The sequence below is a fragment of the Mus musculus genome, chromosome 11 (genome assembly GCF_000001635.26).
Source record: "Mus musculus strain C57BL/6J chromosome 11, GRCm38.p6 C57BL/6J".
NCBI classification, from domain to species: domain Eukaryota; kingdom Metazoa; phylum Chordata; class Mammalia; order Rodentia; family Muridae; genus Mus; species Mus musculus.
In genome coordinates this window covers 108,856,266-108,871,896 of record NC_000077.6, presented here as the reverse complement: position 1 = coordinate 108,871,896, position 15,631 = coordinate 108,856,266, and the positions used below count along the sequence as shown (strand labels likewise).

Genomic DNA, 15,631 nt, shown 5'->3' with positions numbered 1-15,631 from the left:
AAGAGCTATTTTAACCAAACTGTTAGCAATTGAATCTGGCTATCAACCTACTACCCTGTCTCCCTCTGTCTTAGTTAGGGTTTTACTGTTATATACAGACACCATGACCAAGGTAAGTTTTATAAAGGACAACATTTAATTGGGGCTGGCTTACAGGTTCAGAGGTTCAGTCCATTATCATCAAGGTGGGAACGTGGCAGTGTTCAGGTAGGTATGGTGCAGGAGGAGCTGAGAAGTCTACATCTTCATCTGAATGCTACTAGCAGAATACTAGCTTCCAGGCAGCTAGCCCAAGCCCACGGTGATACACCTACTCCAACAAGGCCATGCCTTCTAATAGTGCCACTCCCTGGGCCAAGCATATACAAACCATCACATTCCATGTCCTGGCTCCCATAGGCTTATTCAAATATATGAGTCTATGGGGGCCACCCCTAAACATAGCATAATAAAAAAGTACATTTAGTCCAACTTCCAAAGCCTCCTAGTCTATAGCAGTCTCAACAATGTTAAAAGTCCAAAGTTCAAAGTCTCTTCTGAGATTCATTCAATCACTTAACCATAAAACCCAAAGCAGGACAGGAAACCAGCTGGGCAAACCCCAAACTCTGCATCTCCATGGCTGATGTCAAAGTCAGATCGGCACTCCTTTTTCATCTTTATTGATTGCAACAAACTTCTTTCTCCTGGGCTGGTTCCACTCCCTGTTAGCAGCTTTCCTCAGCAGATATCTCACGGCTCGGGCATCTCAAACATCTTGGGGTCTCCAAGGCAACTTCAACATTACGGCTTCTTTTTCCCATGTTTGGGATCCACACATGATCTTCTGGGTTCCTCCAAAGGGCTGGTGTCAGTTCTCCAGCTCTGCCCTGTGTAGCACTCTAAGCTCAGGTTGATCCACTCTACTGCTGTTCTTGGTGATCACTCCATGGTACTGGCATCTCCAATACACTGGGGTCTTTCACTAGGCTTCATCAATAGCCTCTCATAGCTTTCTTCATGGTGCCAAGACTCCTTCTCTTGACCCCTTCAGTCCTGGGCCATCAACTGCAACTGAGGCTGTGCCTTCATCAATGGCCTTCCATGGCCTCACACAGTACAAAGCCTCAGCTGCTCTTCATGACCCCTTCATGCCTTCAAAACCAGTACCACCTGGGTGACTCTTACATATTACCAAGTTTAGCAGCAGCATGAGGTACAACCTTGGCTATCTCTGGAACACAGCTTCTTCGTGCTCTCAGAAAACACTTCCTAGAAGATTTCATCTCAGTGATGCTGGTATCTTCTTCTTTTATAAAAAATTGTTTAAAGCCGGGCGGTGGTGGCACACGCCTTTAATCCCAGCACTTGGGGGCAGAGGCAGGCAGATTTCTGAGTTCGAGGCCAGCCTGGTCTACAGAGTGAGTTCCAGGACAGTCAGGACTATACAGAGAAACCCTGTCTCGAAAAAACCAAAAAGAAAAAAATGTTTAAAAATTATTTATTTTATGTATATGAGTACACTGTAGCTGTCGTCATACATACCAGAAGAAGGCATCAAATACCATTACAGGTGGTTGTGAGCCACTATGTGGTTGCAGGAAATTAGACTCAGGACCTCTGGGAGAGCAGTCAGTGTTCTTAACCATTGAGCCATCTCTCCTGCACCGCTGGTATCTTCTTAATCCCCTTAGCTCCAGCTAACCAGCATAATTGTCCCAGTAGTCTCCTTGTCCTCTTGACTTTAAAGTCTCCTTGTGCTCAGAGCCACATGGCTGAAGCTGCAGAGTTCTGCTGTTTGCTGGGGCTGGAACATGCCCTCCTTGTTCTATTACATTATTACTAGTTTTCTGTTTTCCAACTCCTTCACTGCCTTAGCTTGGCTGTCCTGGATCTTGCTCTGTAGATTGACCTTGAACTCAGATCTGCATGCTTGTCTCCTGGGATTAAAGGTGATACATGCCTGTATTTAAGTTTTTTTTTTCACCTAGAACTTGCTTTTTTTTTCCCCCCACCCAGCTCAAATGATCAGTTTTTCTAGGCAGAAAAAAGCCACTGTCCTCTCGACAAAGAGCCCATAATCAGAGCTGCTATTCTGTGTGCCACATCTTCCCTGATTTTCTTCTAAGTCTATGGTGACTTTAAGGAAACGAAGATATTCCAGGCTTCTAGACATTGAAATCCAGAGTCCATAAGAATTTACAGAATCTATTCAAGAACTTTAGGGAATCAAAATGCTACTGGGAAGTCACAGTCTTACCTATATCTCCAAGGCTTAGAGAGTGTAAGGCTCTCTTTCTCCTTCCCATCCCCACTTCCTTCTTGCCACGGAGCTAACTTAGGGCCTTGTTCATTTTAGTCATTTTCCCTAACACTGACCTATATACTAGGCAAACTGTTGTTTAATCTCTTGGTGTTCAATAGTAAAATTCTACACAGGTTTTAATTAAACAAATATTATATGTATATATATATGTGTGTGTGTGTGTGTGTGTGTGTGTGTGTGTGTGTGTGTGTGTGTATCCATTGGCTTGGGGAATCTCATTCGAGTTGTCAGGCTGCAGTAAGCACCTTTACTGGCTAAGCCATCTTGTGGCCCCAAACTGGTGTTTTTAATGCCATCTTTTCTACCACAAATATGTGCTCCCCGTCATTTGCCTGTGCTCTCAGAGAAGGGCGCTAGCCATGGAAGAGTATAATTTCTTGATTAAGTGTACTGGGCCAAGGTCGAGTTCCACCTAAATATTAAGTTAAAGTTGACATTTTGTTGTTGTTGGTGGTGGTAAGAATAAAAATATCTGCAAACCAATGAAAATTCCAGAATTTCCTATCAGTAAGGATCAGAAACAAAAATATTTGACTAGGCTATGTAGAGGAACTTCCTTCGAGGAGGGTCAATTTTATTTATCACCATTTATCCGGAGGGCTGGTTTACAAAGTGGCTACTTTTGTTTAGTTACTCTACAACAATGATGGCTTGCTGCAGACCATATGGTGAAGAAAGAGCTGAGCTTTTAAAACATTTCCTCAAACTTTCATAAATAATTCAGGATGCCTGCAGGAAGCTCCGGGGCGGTTCGGAACCATTGCCATCTACAGTCCAAGGAAGGAGCCTGCCCAAGACACTGTAGGAACACCTAGCGGTCTGTCCCCTTCCCCTTTAATCTCGGACAGCACAGCAGTGGTGGACAGCACACCTTTCACTGCGAATCCTTAGAGCAGATGACCTGTCATCCATACTCAGGCAAGTTCAAGGGCTTCACTGTCAAAGGGCTAGCCTTGTCTAAGCCTGTTCACCACTTCCACCTTTACCACTAGTGCTTTTCTTTTACAATTCTCTTTTACTGTCACTGCACAAAAGCACAGTTTCTTCTTCCTGCTTCCTCCCCTTTTCCACCCTCTCCATTTTCATGTAGCCAAGGCTAGCCTTGAATTTACAATGTGGCCAAGGATGACCTTGAACTGTTCTCCCTCTTTGTATCTCCCCAGTGCTTACAGCTGTGGGTCCATAATGGGTTCAGGTAGTGCTGGAGATTAAACCCAGTACTTGGTGCAAACCAGGGAAGCATTTCACATACTGAGCTACATGGCATCTCTCCCCCCCTCCCCCTCCCCCTCCCTCTGAACCTCCTTCTCCTTTCTAAAGGAAACCACGGCTTCCCAATAACTCAGATGGTTGAACTTGACACATTCCTGGGCTCCACTCAGGCCTCCAGCCACCTGAAAAAGCTTATTCCAAAGTCATTTTTTCCCCTTCTCAAGTCTCCAGCCCACGTCTTTTAGGTGAACACCTTGGCTCACATGCGTTTCTTTGTCTTCCACAAGCGTCTCATTCATTCATGTGCCACAGAGCCGTGGAATCAGTCACCCACTTTCCATTCACAGAGAAACCTTTCTCTCCCTGGAGACCTGGGCCAGTTACGGGACTACTTCAGGCTTTCCCCAAGTCGTCCTCTGCCTCCGGCCTCTTGTCTCCTTTCTCCTGTCCACCTCATGTTGCTGCCAGACTGGGCTTATAACAGCTTCTCATAGAGTCACTTCTCATTTAAGGTTCCTTTCCTAAATTGCCCCTGTCGCTTATAAAACTGGAACTTTCCCTCAACCACACGGGCAATGCATTATAGTGGAAAAAGCAGAAACGAGTGACTGAGGACACGGGAGTTCTACTTGCTGCTTTTACCACATATTAGGTAAGCGGCCTTGGGCAAATTTCCAGATTTCTCTTTGCTCTAGCTTTCTCGTATATAAATAATTATGAAATTGGAGATTACCACAAAGTATAAATAGCCTTCATTTACTTAAAGTTTATTACATGCTAGACTTCTAAAAATGGGTCATCTCATTTAATCCTTATATATGTGTGTGTGTGTGTGTGTGTGTGTGTGTCTGTGTGTGTGTGTGTGTGTGTGTGTGTGTGTAAGTTCATGTGTATTGGGGTGTGTATGTATAGGCACATGTGTGAATGCAGGTGGAGCCCCCAGGAAAGCCTCAAATGTCGTTACACTTGGTTGGTTAGTTTGTTTTGAGGCAAAGTCTCTGATTGGCTTGGAACTCACAGAGTAGCTAGACCAGCGTCCTGGGATCTGTCTGCCTCTGCCTCACCAGACATGGGATCACATGGATGTGCCACCGCATCTGGAATTTCCAATGAGTTCTGTGGGTGGAGTCCAGGTGCTCTAAGCACTACCAAGGAAGCTAACTCTCAAGGCCCTTCTCCACAGTCTTTCTGGAGGTCAGGTCTTCATGGAAGCCCATGGTGTTGGCCTTGACTTTTAGTCCTCTTGTCTCAAGGATTACAGACAGGCTATGACCAGCTCATTTCATCTGCATCTTCTACCAATCCCTCCAGTAAATTATTTTTACTTTGCTTATTATTTAGTGTGTGTGTGTGTGTGTGTGTGTGTGTACACGAGTAAGCTCATGCCACAATGCTTATCTGAAGAACAGAAGGCAAGTTGTGAGAATCAGGTCTCTCCTACCATGTGAGATCCAGAGATTGAATTAGGGTTGTCAGGCTTGGTGGCATACATTCTACCCACTGAGTTCTCTTCTCCAGATTTTAATATGAGGAAACTTAGACTCAAGAGAAGCTAAGGAGCCCACCTACTTCTGGGTCCTTAAAGGACTTGTGTGACTGCTCTGACCTGGACAGAAACCTGTGAGTTCTTCCATTCTCTTTGTCTTCTGTCATGTGACAGATGGGTTTTTCTTTCCTTTTAGGTATTTTCTTTATCTCCCCCAGTGGATCATAAATTATGTGTGGACAAAGAACTGGTTCACAAGGTGGTGTTCATCCTTGCATGGTTCCTATAACCGAGCCTCAGGATGAGACCCTCAGCAAAGGTCTGCAGAACATTTAAAAATTTGAGCAAATTATTCACGTTTTGAAGAGTGGAGCTCAAGCTGAAGTTAGAGGTGCTATCACAAGCAAAGCTACAATTACACTGGGAGAGGGAGATAAGGCCAATTAATCTTTTTTTTCTATCAATAAGAAGGCAGAGCGTGAACATGATATAGTTTTAGGCGAGGTATCTAACAGCAGGGGCCAGCAGTGGGAGGGCTACTTAGGTTTGTTATCTTAATTGGCCTATTTAAAAAAAGATTTGGGGCATTATAAAGAAAATTTGCCTTTGAAGGTGTACAGATTTAAAATTTGTGTATAAGAGGGAAGGGGGGGAGAGAGAGAGAGAGAGAGAGAGAGAGAGAGAGAGAGAGAATATGAATCCAAATGAGATCACAGAAAGCAATTTTAAAGGAAACCCATAGTAGACCCAATTTACATGTTAGCAGCTTCAGATTCACAAGCTCAAATGCATAAACAAAAATGCTGGAGATGGCAAGATAATGCAAGTGGGAACTCTGTCAGAGAAAGGTTCCCTGACACGGCGGGAACTGTCACTCTAGGCAGCCAACTGCTACCAGAGATCCTTAACTCAGAAGGGGCAGGTGGAGACACGACAGGGCAGCATTGCCAGGCTTCACACTGTCGCCTCGGTGGCCGTCTTGGATAAATATTTTTGTTACAGACACAATGGTAACTGATGGGCCAAACGACCAGTTCTGGAGAGGGTTTCCCACACAGCTGTGACACTGTGACATTGGGAAACAGTGAGGTGTTCGAGGGAAACCAGGCAAGGACCAGTTTACATGCAACTTGAGAAGCAATATCAGGGTTGATGGCAGGCAACTGACGACCTCTGTTACCTGGCATGGAGCAAATCTGGAAGACCAGAGAAATCTTGGTGGATCTCAACACATTTATTCAAAAAGAGTCTCAGACCTCTTCATAGGGTTCTTTCAAAGGAAGTGGTGACTTCCCCCCTATTTTTCCTTTCACCCCCAAATTCTCTAGCTTCACTCATTAACTGTCGTGAAACCAACCCTTTGATATTCTCAAACCTTCACTTGGTTGGCTCTTCAACGAGGAACCATCCAGTGGCCTGCAGCATGTGGGAAGATGAGGAGTTAGACGTCAGAGGCAGCTTACCCCCTTGGACTTGGCTCTGTTTACATATTTACACTCATTCCCCACCGAGGCTCAGCCGAGAGGTCAGATCCAGGAGAGGAGCCTAGCAGCACAAGCCAGGAGAGCTCCATTCCAGTGGGGCGATGGGGAGAAAGCTAACGGGGCCATTAGGAGGCCGATTCATTTGTTTACCCGGATTATTTTGTTTAATTTAGCTGAGTAGTTTTTAAGTTCTGTGGTTCAGGACATTTCCTACTCAGTCTCATCAAACCCACACCTTCCCGGTGCCTGAGGATTCCCCAGAAGAAGGGAAAGCCCTCCCAAGTAGAGGGAGTGGGCTCTGGCAGATCCTTAAAATAATATACTTGTTAAGATGATTACAATACACACTGCATAGCAGACAGGGGGTGGAGACTGAACTATGGTTGCTTCCATCTTGGAAAAGATCCACAGAAGAAACCATGACCTTACTGAATATTCCTAACTTGGGACTTCCCAGAATGCACTTCTAAATCCTCAATTTAACCTGTAGATGTAGACATCTAACACAGATCAACAGGGGTTTAGACAGGAAGGCACTTAAAACAAAAAAACAAAAAACAACTAATCAATTTGTTTGGGATTTCTTTCATCAATATCTTATAGAACTCTATAATAAGATATATCAATATCTCATAGAAATCTATAATAAAATACAAGGTCTCAGCAGAAGCTTAAGCCAAAATCTAAATAAAAAGGAACAATTATGTGGGTTAAATCATTTTAGAGAATTTCAGGTTAAAGGGAGTTAAGTCGTTTGTTGTTGTTGTTTATTTGTTGTTGTTTTTAACCAAAGGTTATGTTAGGGTCACGGTGGTGCAGGGGCTCTGACTTAGCTGTAGTTCTGTCCTTTACACTAGCTCTGTCGTCAGTGGAATATGGTAGAAGTGGTGCTGGTGTCAGGGCCCAGAGCTTATGTGGCTTCTGGTGTCCATGTCTGGTTTCTTGCTCCATTAGAAAGGTTCTAACCATCTGCCTCACTTAGTAATGGGGGGCATTAGCTTCCTGCATCTGAGGAAGCACTGTGGGCTCGCATTCATGACTGCCCTCCAAGCCCCATCTGATGGCACTATTGGGAATCCACGTGAGAGCAGCCGGCCTGCAGGGCGATTACACACTAATGTTGGGGTTACTCTTGTTGTCCATACAGAAACCAATCAGCAACTAGATGGATGATCAGAGAAAGCACAAGCAACCGCAAGTGGAGACTACAGCATGTCACAACTGTCAGAAGCACGTCACAACTGTCAGAATGGGACAGCAGAACATTTTGAGATAAGTCACACCAAACAGACCTTGATGGACAGTGGTTTGGGAAACACTATTTTGTGTTTTTTTTTTTTTTTTTTTTTTTTTTTTTTTTTTTTTGTTTGAGACAGGTTTCTCTGTGTAGCTCTGGCTGCTCTGGAACTCACTCTGTAGACCAGACTGGCTTAGATCTCACAGAGCTCTGTCTGCCCATGTCTCCCAAGTGCTGTAACTAAAGGGACGCACCGTCATGCTCTGCTACTCTGAGAAACACCAAACGAAAGGGTTGAAGTGATATCGCTCGCTGGAAGTTGTAGTCACATGTGATGGTTTGCTTTAGATAGAGAAGTGGGGCCCACACAGGTAAAGAGAATCACCAAAGAAAAAGATTGCAGACACCACCTGTGTGCTAAATTCCTTTCCGAGCTAAAGGGTCAGAGTGTGGGCAAAGTGGTTTTATCCATGTCAGCTAGTCAGATGAAGCCAGTGTCTCACCAGGTAGCCTTGCTCTGTTCTGTTTGTGCACCTTGCCTCCCTCCACTGGACCCTGTCTTGAACTACAGACTCCCAAAGAGGCAATTGGGCTATGTGTCAGCCTCAAGTCTAGACTCAGCAGCCTGTTCTCAATGACAGCACCTACAGCAGCGTTTCGGTCTCCAGTGTAAAAATGTCTGCTCAGTAGAAACCTTAACTTAGAACTGAGATGTCTGGGGCTGAAGGTCTCAGCTGCCGTGGTCCTGGGGAGGGACCCAGGATTAAGAATTCTATGGCTTCATGACGCTGATTTCAATTCCTTTCCTCTGTACGAGGCAAATGAAATGACCTGAAGTCTGATTCTGTATTTGAAACAATACAGTGAAGAAGGTTAATGTTCACCCTGTCAAAATCTGGAGCGCGCCACTGCTCCACGTCACCCCTCAAACATCACTTAGGGCCTCTGCCACAGCTTCCCGACGAAGCCTCTAAAGCTAGGACCACTCTGAGAGTTGAGAAAGTTTTGTCTAATTATCTCCTTCCCGACTTTGAATTGGCCAACCACGTATCTTCTCCTGGTTTTATCAAAGCGGCTGCCAGCACAAAAGCACATCCAAATTTAAGTAGGCTTTAGTTAGCAGACTTAAAATTGATCATGCATTTTAGTTTCAGTAACTTGCAATTTCTATACCCTTTGATAATTCACTTTAAAGAGCAAACTGTCTTTAATGACAAGGCTTAAAAGAGGCGACCTTTCTGAACAAAATATGAAAGCTCAGAAGACAGAGTTCTTTTGAGGAAACTGAATTCAAATGACCTTGTGTTCTGAAACTTTTCTCGCAGCATTTTTGATGTTTTACCTTTCCGTTCACCCTTAGACAGAGAGCACAGGCGCCACTGCCTCTCCTGGCTGGTGATGCACTTCAATGAGGATGCTGTTAATTGTTAATTCAAATTCCCAGTTCCTTCTTTCTGCACTTTTCTCCACAGACTCCTTTAATGAGGTTGCTCGCCAGTTTCTGAAGACTCACTGTTAATATGCGGCATTTACAGACTGAGCTCAGCTTATGAGCCCTCCCCTTCCGGCCACCTTGCCACCAATGCTTTTGTGCAGTCTATGAAGCAAGCCTGTCCTCTGTTCCCTCCGTCTTAGACTTCCTCTTTCTCCACTGTCTCCCTTGATGGCTGCCCTCTGTGGAGTTCTTTGGTGAACGGGGAGGTTGCAGAATCAGGGTCAGATTCCCAGACGGTCTCACTGCTGGGGAACTAGAAGCCCACTGACAGGATCTATGATCCATGCAGGGTGGCTGAACTGCCAGCTGCCCTGTAGCTTCCCCGACTCCTGCAGAATAGCTCGCACTCACACCCAGCCATGGGCGCCTCGGAGTCAGAGTTTTCCTTCTCTGGGAGTTCCAATTGCCTCATCAGCCACCACCTGCTGACAATGACCTGATGGACTAGGAAAGGCACAGGTGGGGGCCCAAGCATGGGGGCCAATAATGATAACAGGCGATGAAACTAAACTAGGCACTCACGATGAACAATTGAAAGGACGCACTCCTAGATGATTTTACAATGAGCTGCAGTGTTTATCATTTCTCTCCTGAGCAGCAGCTTGCTGTCTCAGTAGTCACCTATATGCTCAGTGATGAGCTCCGTGAGGAACTTCAAACATGCCAAAAGTCATTTTGCTTTCTCGTCCTTTATCAGAGAACGTTCACAAAACCACGAGTGTCAGCTCCCCATGCCCATCACATCCAATCAAAAGTGATGCCCCAGACACGCTCGGCGCACTGTATGGGAAATGGGATCTGGGTAATGTCAGAGGTTCACCAGCGTATGCAACTTCATAACCCTTGAAATAAGGAAAAGAAAGACCCACAGGCAAGTTTCCATAACTCCTACTGATATTTACTCATGGAAAACAAATATTCTTGGGTGGGAGTTCCAATTCCAGCAAACAAAACAACTCAGAGAGTATTTTCATTTCGTGCCACTAATAACCTTGAGTCGTCTGACCTCAACTGGCTTTTCTTGGTCCCCACAGAAGCACAGAAGAAGCATACAGCCTTCTTTGTCCCAAGTGTTAGGTCACTACTTGAGTATCAGCTGTCCTCATTGGTTAGGAGGCTTTAACAGCAGCTGCAATGATTTTGCTTACTGTGACTATTCTTGATGCCTATGTGGTCATTCACAGGACATATACTCTTGGAGGAGGTATTAGGGGGGAGGACATTTGAGAAGCACCAGGAAACTGGTGCTTCCATGAAGACTACTGAGTGCCAGATGCCAGCCTTCTACTGATGGCTTTGGAAGTGGCTGTACAACCTGAGTTTTCTTATCTTCCCCATGTTTCAGACAAAGTAACAAGAAAGGAAAACTAATTCCTGGACAGCAAGCAATGGGCAAATTTGGGCATGGGAGAGAGAAAAGGACGCTGAATAAACATAAGTTCTCTCCCTTGTCCTTGTACAGTAAAGCAGATGATTGCAGCCCCACTCTTCCCACTCCCCACATTTTTAGAGTGTCTCAAAAGGCCCATGGAATCCCCCAGGTTCACTCAAACAAAACCACAGCATCTTTGCAACCGCAACTGAGAATTTCCTTGGCAAATCAGGGCAGGACTTGATGTGGGAAAGCAACCCAGGCTTAAACACCATTCTTAAGAGCAAGCACATTGCAGACAAACAAGAGCAAGGGACAGGCGTGGTTGCTGGCCCATAGGCTGAGTCCTCAACATATAGCCAATTGCTGTTAGGCGCAAGGATCATAGGCAGATGTGACAATCAAAGCACCATAAAGGAGACATCAAGACAGTAACAGGAAACCAGAGCTGCCTGCAGGTCATCCCACCCCACACGCCTGCAGACTGGAGACCCACATGACAAGCACGACCCAGTCATCTGATGCTGGACAGCCAGTTCATGACAAAATTATGAATTGATCTTTGACATGGTATGAGGTATTTTCCTCCAAAGCAGAAATTGATATAATCAGTATTTGTTGGGGGGAAAATACCATGTATACGCCATACTTAGCAGATGAGGTGAGATAAAATGTAAAAAGAAAACAGAATAGTATAAAAATGACATTTTAATATCTGAACAATGAACATGGGAACAACATGAACAGGTTAAGCATTTTGATATGATACTACAATCGTGATTCTTATCATCCACAACTTGTAAGACCCTTGCAAAGCATCACCAAGGCACACCACAAGCAGACATCTCCTCCCAACATACACAATTTTCAACGTGTGCTCCAGTACAATCATGGAGTCAGCAAGGAGATGGAAAAACAGAACTTAGGGAGACACAAAGAAAGCCAACCAGTGCATGGATGATGCATGTTTTTATGATATTAATTATACTCAAGCATTTAAAAAACCCATTGATCTCACAGATTACAATATCCAGATCTTCAAACCTGCTGGATGAAGCCCTCGGTGCAGCCCAGATGAGAGTCATGTATCACACTCTACCACACATGTAGTTACCTGGAAATCAAAAATCCATGTTAGGGTTTTTAGTCAATTGTAAAATGTGTTACAATTCTGAAGGAGTTGGAGGTTCAAAAGGGTATTTGCTATCAAAATTTCATCACGTATGCCTATAAGCAACTGATCTTATCATCGTCAGGCACACAGAATCTTTTGAAAAGTAAATGATTCACAAGCTCATTCCTTTTATTTTGATGCCAAGTGGGCAGCCCAGTCTGTGACTGCACTTAAAAGCAAAGTTGCCTGACGGAACTGGACCATAGTAAACATCACCTTGGTTGGTGATATCACTGGGAACCTTTAGGGAGGTCTCCTGCATCTCACAGCTCTGCACTCTGGGCCATTCCATCTCTGTGAATAGTTAACATCACAAAGCCATTGACTTATTCTGGTCATGAGAACAGTGCCAAAGCCCTGGGGATAAGGGACTTTGAAGATGTGAGCCATCACAGAGAATTGCATCATGCCACAGTCTTAAAGGAAGATGATGTCTCCTTTAGTCCTCAGTTGGGCTTCAAGACTACACCTTGCCCGACTGCCCAGGTGAGGTCCCTACCTACTCGCCACACCCAGAAATTCCCGAATCTTGTTCTGATGAATCTAAGCCCGGTGATTAAAGAGGTGGGTGACTTCTCCAAGACAAGCTGTTCATTAAAAATGTCTTCCTTTCAAGACTTATCTTGTGTCTAGACATTTCAGTGAAGACTTGCAGGTCAAGGTAAAGGACTCCAGGGGTACACAGCACACATTAACCGGAAGGCGTGTCATGCACTGCTCATACCTTCTGCTTTGGTAGGTGGTCAGTTCTTCTTGAAGGATAGATGCCCTCTTTTGTAGAAAGTTGACCTAGAAAGACATCTTATATGAGTGCACACTGCACATACAGTATGTTAGGATTTTACTTAAACTCAGACAATCCCTGGGATAACACTTGGAGGAAGTGAATATTAATGATGGATTTTTCTACATCTGGTCACATCCTGTCCCTACCGAAAATCCACCCAAGGCCACAGAGCCAATTTCAAGCTGTGTCCTAGAGGCCATCTTGATTGGGTGCCATTCTGTATCTGGCTCCCTCTCTCCTCATGACCTTCTGCCACTGCCACCTTGTACCATGTCACTCATACTGTCACCCTTTGGCTTGGGCCATTTCTCACTTTGGAAAACTCGACTAAAGTCTCTTTGTCCTCCATTGCTGGCTCAAAAGTCAGCTGTCTCACTGTTTCCCAGTGGCTCCCAGTGACCCTGCTGTGTCCCAAGCCAGCTCTCCGTCCTCTGCACCCGATACCCTAGACTTTCCTCACTCAGCGTTGTGGTTATGTTTCATGGCCGTTCCCAAACCCTACGAGCTTTTCAGGAGCGGGACGACTCTGTCTATCTCCCAGTCCCCAGTTTCTTTTACAGGGCTGGGCATGTAGCTGGTATGCACTGGCTGTTTAATGAGCGAATGAGTGAGTGAGTGAAAAGAAAATTACTGCTTTCTGGAAACCTCAAATCCATCCTGGGGATTCCCTGAGGTTAGACACAGGGTTTGGGAGTGGAAAGCCCTTGAGCTTCTCCTGGACTTAAGCCAACTTGACTTCCATCCCTGGCTTGGTCTCTAAGGCCCTTGGAAGGTTACTCGGCTCTTGCTGTGTCATCTGTGAAACAGGGTTCATGACAGTTGCTTCCCAGGGTTAGGAGTGGTGAGCTGTGCCTCATAGCACATGCCCAGTACAGACTTCACAGTAGGGGCCACCATGGAGTAGAGGGCTGGGGGACAGAGCTGTTGCCAGGAATGGTTTCCTCAGTGAGGTCGTTATAGTACATGTGACTGCTCTGTGGTATAAATGTCTATGGGATCAATGACACCTATAGATCAGGCATCAATTCAAAACACCTTATCCAACCACATAAAAACAGTTTGGGGACAGCTTAGCTATGGTTCAATGTAATCAAGAATCAGCGGCATTTGATCTGCTCAGAATTGTTTACTCTTGGTTCTTTGGTCTGAGCTGAAACCATGGCAACGGCTGGTTCTGGGGCATAGTTATGCAAGAGTACAGCCGGTAGGACCCAAAATGTGCTTGAAAGGGAGGAAAGCACAGCCTGCCCAAGTGGATGTGTATCTCAGCGGTCCTGGGCTGGCTTAGAGTGGCGACCTGCTCTTCCTGGTATCCAAGGGCTCAAATGACCCACAGGACAATTGATAATTTTGACAGATGCAAGGATCATACTGCTTTAACCTCCTTCCCCCACCCTGCATTGCAATCGATTGGAATTTCAACAATTTTCAAAAACACAGGCACCTGTGCTTTCAAACTAAATCTGCTCCCTCTAAGGCCAGACTCCTCTGTGCAGCTGCCAACTCTGAGGGCCCCGTGCAGCTGGCAGCTCTCTCTCTCTCTCTCTCTCTCTCTCTCTCTCTCTCTCTCTCTCTCTCTCTCTCCTCTCTGTCTCTGTCTCTGTCTCTCCTCTCTGTCTCTGTCTCTGTCTCTGTCTCTCTCTCTCTCTCTCTCCCCTCTGTCTCTGTCTGTCTCTCTGTCTCTCTGTCTCTCTCTCTCTCATCAACATACAGTTCCAGGAGCTTGAAGCAGCTTTTATTACAGTGAAACGATACGAACGATAACAGAGGCCGTGCAGGTGGGCATTGGATTTCTCCCCTCCCCCACACCGCCAAAATAAGACTCTCCTCTGAGGGTGTCAGGTCCTTGAGGCTGACCCCATGGACACTCTCCAGTGAAGCTGCTGGGCAGACCACACCTCAGCGCTGCCCTTGCCTCTGCTCTGCTCTGCCCCATCCTTTGTTTTCATATGCAGAGGTGAGCACAGCAGAGCCTAGGAGCAGCCTCAGAAGGACTGGTGGGAAGGGCTTTCATGCAGCCTTTTACTGAGGGAGGTGGAGAAGAATCAGCTAAGTTTGCTTCAGGTTGGCATGATGGCTCAAGCCTGGGGAGGCTGAGGCAGGGCTGACAGGACCTGGAACCAGCCCGTGTTTCCTCATGAATTTTAGGTCAGTCTGCCCAAACAAATGTCATAGTCTTTTTCTCTCTCCCCTGTCCCCCTACTATATACCTGTGGCTGGCCAGAAACTTGCTATGTAGACCAATCTAGCCTTGAACTCACAGAGATCCACCTTCTTCTGTCTTCTTACTGCTGGGATTAAAGTTGTGCCCGGCCATGCTTGGCTCCATACAGTCATTTTACATATTGTAAACACTCAATGTGAGTATTACCAAACTATATTGGCTATTTTATTATTTAATGAGCAGCTGCTATGTATCAGGTATGGTTCTTAGCATTCAGAGTGCAGAAATCCTTCCCTTGTGGAACCATTGACATGAATTTAAATATCTGAAGTTTCCCTGTGTGTTGGAAACGGGACTATGAAGATTCTTTATGTAGGAACTATAAACTCTCAGGTATTCAGATGTGGTGGCACACATCTTTAATCCCAGCACTAGGAAGGCAGTGGCAGGCAGATCTTTGTGAGTCTGAGGTCAGTCTGGTCAACAAAGTGAGTTCCAGAATAGTTAGAGCTATGTAGAGACATTTTATAAACAAATAAACAAACAAAAGCCACCCCCAAAACAACAAACAAACACCCACCAAAGCACAAAAATACATAAAATACTCACTACATGGTGGAGCACACCTTTAATCCCAGAGCTGAGGAGGCAAAAGGAGTTCCAGGCCAGCCTGGCCTACAGAATGAGTTCCAGACCAGCCAGTGCTACAGAGTAAAACCCCCACCACCAAAAACAGAAGCAAAAACTCTTAAAACAACACTTAGTACAGAAACAGGTTGGGTACTTCATTGGTTTGTTTTGAGAAAGGATTTTCCTATGTAGTCCAGGCTGGCTCTGAATTTGTAATCCTCCTGCCTTAGTTTCCAAGTATTAATTTCTCACCTTACATTTTAAGAACCACATACTTTGGTAAGA

General features: G+C 45.3%; 1 protein-coding gene and 1 long non-coding RNA gene across 14 annotated transcripts in view; one reads left to right on the top strand and one right to left on the bottom strand.

The window, feature by feature from the left end:
- The window catches only part of Gm46298, a 46,885-nt gene extending 39,063 nt beyond the window's left edge, over nt 1-7,822 (top strand). For both annotated transcript variants that reach the window (XR_003949789.1, XR_001780350.2), the window contains exon 3: nt 7,635-7,822. This is a non-coding gene — a long non-coding RNA (predicted gene, 46298). The remainder of the gene's footprint in view (nt 1-7,634) is intronic.
- Nucleotides 7,823-11,281: 3,459 nt separating this feature from the next.
- The window catches only part of Cep112 (centrosomal protein 112), a 435,401-nt gene continuing 431,051 nt past the window's right edge, over nt 11,282-15,631 (bottom strand). For all 12 annotated transcript variants that reach the window (XM_030246412.1, NM_029606.3, NM_001373899.1 and 9 more), the window contains 2 exons: nt 12,490-12,554; nt 11,282-11,705 (listed from right to left, as the gene is read on the bottom strand). In XM_030246412.1, the coding sequence (XP_030102272.1) occupies nt 11,702-11,705; nt 12,490-12,554 (69 nt within the window). In that variant the 3' untranslated portion in view covers nt 11,282-11,701. The remainder of the gene's footprint in view (nt 11,706-12,489; nt 12,555-15,631) is intronic.